The sequence below is a fragment of the Annulohypoxylon maeteangense genome (genome assembly GCF_022496945.1).
Source record: "Annulohypoxylon maeteangense strain CBS 123835 unplaced genomic scaffold GGS22scaffold_18, whole genome shotgun sequence".
NCBI classification, from domain to species: domain Eukaryota; kingdom Fungi; phylum Ascomycota; class Sordariomycetes; order Xylariales; family Hypoxylaceae; genus Annulohypoxylon; species Annulohypoxylon maeteangense.
In genome coordinates, this window is record NW_025953265.1 from 806,035 (window position 1) to 811,403 (window position 5,369).

General features: G+C 48.5%; 1 protein-coding gene across 1 annotated transcript; it reads left to right on the forward strand.

Moving 5' to 3' along the window:
* Window positions 1-2,542: 2,542 nt before the first annotated feature.
* GGS22DRAFT_192038 (glutaminase A) lies at window positions 2,543-4,944 on the forward strand (the record flags this gene model as incomplete). Its single annotated transcript, XM_047965208.1, has 6 exons — window positions 2,543-2,739; window positions 2,805-3,100; window positions 3,157-3,320; window positions 3,394-3,500; window positions 3,570-3,741; window positions 3,802-4,944. 6 exons carry the CDS (start codon window positions 2,543-2,545, stop codon window positions 4,942-4,944), a joined length of 2,079 nt encoding a protein of 692 aa, XP_047815676.1.
* Window positions 4,945-5,369: the final 425 nt, after the last annotated feature.

A 5,369-nucleotide genomic window follows, 5' to 3' on the forward strand; every position in this document is an offset into this window, starting at 1 on the left:
TCACCACCCTGGTACCCTGGCCAGCTTGGCCTGCCAATGCGTCACCGCCGGATGTGTGCAATCGATTTTATTCGCAGGCGCATGCGTTGTAAGCAAGTTCCTCTCGTTCCTCACGGAATATGTGCGACCCGACAACGATGCCGTGTTACAAAGTGGCGGTAACGAGCACTGCAAGTACTGCGAACACTGCCTCAGTTCAACATGAGAATTGACAGAACTGTCCGTAGTCACCAGCAAATACCTTGTTCCAAGGTCACAGCAGAAGAAGTCTATTACAAAAGCGTTATTCGGGAAACCATCATTTTAAAGCTCTGGCTTTCTTTGTTTCGGCTGTCGATCCCCCCACGCTAGCTGGGTTGGGGTTCGTACGATGTTGAAAGAAATTTACCAAACTTCCCTATTATACAAAGACCCAAGGGAGAAAAACTGTACCGGCAGACCGGTAGGGCGGTCTATTGCCTCTAGTTTGATATTCGACAATTGACGACTTGAGCACCTAACTACACCGACTATTGATCCCTTTTCTTTTGCAGGATGCAATATTCGAGCAACCAATTATCGTTGACGTAAGGGGCTACGGAGTCCCATCAGCTCAAGTGACAACAAAGACCGTAAACAACTCCAACCGCAAGACACGAGATCTCATAACAGCCAATTAGAGGAAAGACCTAACACGGTATAGAGATCTATTAATGGCACTGTCCCGTGCCAAGTTAAGCTTGTTAGTTTCCCCAGACTCAAAAGCCGGTAGTAGCGGGAGCTACTTTTGCCTCAACCAGTTGCGAAGCGCCGTAGCCTCGAGCTGCCGAGGCACCAGCACCAAGTCTAGTTAAAACTTCCGGCACTCGTTACCCCGACCGCGCGATGTCAAAATACACATGTGAGCTTACTTCGCCGGGAAGACGCAGCTATGCGATGAAGAAGTTTTTTCTTAGCCGTAGACTCTCGAGGAACACTAGGTAGACGACATCATGCATGTCTCTCCTTGGCGTACCAAAGCTGAACGGACACAAGGAATGGCTTGTTACTTTTAAGCCAAATCAAACCTAATGAGCCATGCCCGTTTATCTTGAAAACCTTGGAACCCAAACTAGCCGAGTGAACAATTGAGACCATCCCGAATAGGAAACAGCATCGAATAACAGCAGAATCTATGTCCTGGAATCTGGTAGACCATTGAAGTCAATGGTTTCCTACCGTCAACATGTCTCCCGGACCTGCATCGCGGCAGCACTGTAGTTTGACGTGGTGGAGTAACACGCATATGTCTTCCCTCAGTCCTACTCGGGTATCTGAACACGCCTATCATTTCCACGTTTTCGTGCTCGAATACGAGAAGGGGAGGATTCGCAGTGGCTTGCGAAGATATCAGATCTGCAGGCAAATTTTCTCAATATCCAATTCACGATCCATACAAACAAATCCTTCTCCAGCCTGGTAGATTCGCCATCCCTACTAGGTAGACAATCAGAAGCACGTCTACTTCACCCGCAGAGAATCGACGGCTCTAGACGGCTCATGAGTTAGTTCGAGATGATGCAAGTCATCCATCCCATGCGCTGCCTTTCAGTATATCTTCTTGATGACTCGCAGATCTCCTTCCTCATGCGGGTGAGACCTGTTGCCCTACCGGCACATTCCGGGCTAATTCGACGACAAGCAGGACAGGGTAAACAGGACCTCTCTCCACCACTAAATCCCCTTCTGTGGTAACTTGATTTCCCGTTCTCGTCACAGCCCTCCCAAATTTTTACCTAATAAGTTTATACAGTATGCCTTACGATGCTGTTTAATATCCTTGTTTCCTACATACGGTTTTTTTTATTCCAACTACCTGGTTCTCCGCGTGCTAGGTACCTCCTTTGTCCTAGACCTCGGACCCCTTAGCTCGTGACCTGCAGGATAGTTTCCTAATGCCAACAACTAGCCATGTCGTCACAAAGGCCGAACCCCCAATAGCTTCATGCCACTCCAAGAGATCATACCGTTAACAAATATGACTACTTCTGTATACCAAGCCGGACACGACGTAGCTTTTAAGTGAGGTAGGCCAAGAATGAAAGGATTAGTATACGCCTAGTCCAGATGGTGACCTGATCATGCCTCTCAGGATATGCTCAGTCCCATGACTATTTTCTTTTCTCTCTTTTCTTTCTATCCCTAGCCTTTGCTTAAGGCTCCCCCCCTCTCATTACCCTGTCCGCATTGTACTTCCACACGTTTGCGAAACCTTCCTCATTCGTCGATCCATCTGATCTTGCTAGCCTCTACGCCTTGAGATCCTAGATTGGCTTGCATGGTTTGTACAAAGATATGTAGGCGACTCGGAATCTAATTCAAATATCTACCCTCGTCCCGACATCCTCCACCCCTTTCGTCACGCCTCTTCCATGTTTATCCCGACTCATTCCATCGGCTGTACCCTCTAGGTTTCCGAAACATCGGAGCTTATCCATTCCACCGTCCCTTATACCCTTCCCCTTCCAACCTTCTCGAGCTTTTCAAACTTCTAGTTCACTTCATTTATACTTTATCATCCGTGATGGGGCTTAGAAGTGTGCTAGTCGCCGGGGTGGCCTTTGGCAGTAGCTTAGTCCATGCCGCGTCAAGCTTTAGTCCTGCAAGACCACCTGCCATCCCCTTAGCTGTCAAAGGGCCGTACCTTAACTCGTGGTTACACGTCGGCAGCGATGGTGGGAACGGAGGTTATCTTGCTGGCGAATGGCCAGTATTCTGGAGGTTGGTTCTTTGGTCAACATCCCGAAATATGATCAATTTGACGAGCTAACAACATTACTACACAGCCAGCAGATTACAGGCTGGGCGGGCTTCATCCGCGTAGATGGCAAGGCATACAACTGGCTGGGTGCTCCGCCCGGTGCAGACTTGGTGGACCAGACTGAATTCTCTTACACGTCGACACGCAGTTCATTCGTAATGAGCGTGGGCGGCAAGGTTGAGATGAATATTACGTTTTTAACGCCTGTAACGCCGAATGATTTAAAACGACAATCTCTAGTCTTCTCTTACCTCGACGTTGCTGTTAGCTCATTGGACGGCGCCAGCCACGATGTTCAATTATACGCGGACGTCTCAGCAGGTAGGTTACGCGGATCCTTTCCTCATGATTGATACGCTGTACTCACCCTCTCACAGAATGGGCCTCCGGTGATGGAAATGCCATCATAGAGTGGGATCATAACTCAGCCGACGGAGTCGCGTACCATCAATTTGCCCGTCAGAATCAGCAAGCTATTTCCGAGACGAACCAGCAGGCCAACTGGGGTACCTGGTTCTGGTCCACCAAGGACGTCGAAGGTGTAAGTTGTAAACAACAAAAGAAAATAAACAACAATCTCTTTGTGAACATAGCTAACGTAATCACATAACTAGCTCACATGGCAAAGTGCCGCAGACACCGTTGTGAGAAACGCATTTATCAACAATGGTGTTCTTCCAAACACAAAGGACTCCAATTACAGAGCGGTAACAGACAATTGGTAGGTGACCATGAAACCCACTAAGCAGGATTAATTTGCCTTGTTCATGCGCGCTCATTCCACCCACAGGCCAGTTTTTGGATTCGCCAATGATCTCGGCTCAGTCGGGACCGATGCTGTCTCGACGTTGTACTCGATTGGTATGACCCAGGACGGTGCAATTAACCTGCTCGGCGAGGGGAGTGACCTCACAACCTACCCTGCCCTGTGGAACAGTTATTTCGGCTCTGATATCGATGCTGTAAGTCTTTTGTTGTTCGGTCCGTAAAAAGTGGATATCCGGCCTAATAGCGATCTGTAGATGACCTTCTTTTACAACGATTATGAGGAATCCGCAAGCATAGCTACAGACCTGGATAACCAGGTGGCTTCGGACTCGATAGCGGCGGCAGGGCAGAATTACTTAACCTTGACTAGCTTAAGCGTTAGGCAGACCTTCGGCGCTCTACAATTCACCGGCACGGACTCTGACCCCCTTGTATTCCTCAAGGAGATCAGCTCCAACAGCGATATCCAGACTGTGGACGTCATATTCCCCGCTATGCCGCTGATCTTGTACACGAACCCCGCCATCCTCAACTACATGCTGAAGCCGCTATTCCTTAACCAGGAGAACGGTCACTACCCCAACACCAATGCCATTCACGATCTTGGAACCTTCCCCGTTGCTAAGGGCTACACCGATGGTTCGGACGAGCCCATGCCGCTCGAGGAATGCGGTAACATGATTATCATGGTTTTAGCTTACGCTCAAAAGACAGGCGACAATGACTACCTTAAGCAGCATTATCCTATCCTGAAGCAATGGGCTGGTTATCTAGTTGATGAGGCGTTGATTCCCGCAGACCAAATCTCGACGGACGACTTCGCAGGCTCGTTAGCTAACCAAACGAACTTGGGTTTGAAGGGTATCATTGGGCTACGAGCCATGTCCGAGATTTCCAGCCTCACAGGTAACACGGATGATGCTAGCTCGTACCTCAACACGGCAACATCTTACATCTCGCAATGGCAAGGTTTCGGCCTAAACACGGCGGCTGACCCACCGCATGCGACTCTAAGCTACGGAGAGGCTGATTCGCATGGATTACTTTACAACTTATACTCTAACTCGCTACTAAACTTTGGCGATTTCGTGCCGCAGTCCGTATACGACATGCAGTCTAACTTTTACCCGACGGTAGCTCTCGAGTATGGTATTCCTCTTGACACGCGCCACACTTACACCAAGACGGACTGGATGATGTGGTGCGCGGCCATCGCGAGCGCAGACACTAGAGATACATTCATAAAGTTAATCGCAGGCTGGATCGACAGCACGCCGACCAACATGGCGTTGACAGATCTCTACGACGCCTCATCAGGAAACTACCCAAGCGGGCTTCAGTTCACGGCGCGGCCGGTGGTCGGCGGTCACTTCTCGCTACTAGCGTTGCCATCGTAAGGAGTTATCTAGAGGAAAACGGGGGCAATATTCATTTCATTTCTCAGGGATTTTATTTTTTTCTAATCTACGAGGTTCTAATCTCGCCTCGGAACGCATTCACATATTCCTGCGTGGGCATTGGGAAAGGCGAATGGTAAAACAACTACTACTTACTACTACCTAAAGCTGTGCATTAACTCATAATCACTCTGTTCATTTTACTTACTCTATTACCTACTTATTCTTCAACACCTCGCTCAACCCGTTTGATCTGATATGTTCATATTTCGATACCCACATATTCTTTCTTCAGTCATGCTGCATGGTCCGATTTAAGGGACGTAGAGTGGACCATAAGGCCGATTCCGCCAACCCGCCAATTCAATTAATGTATTGAAATGTATACAGTATAATACAGTGTAATAGCGTACAGTTTGATACAT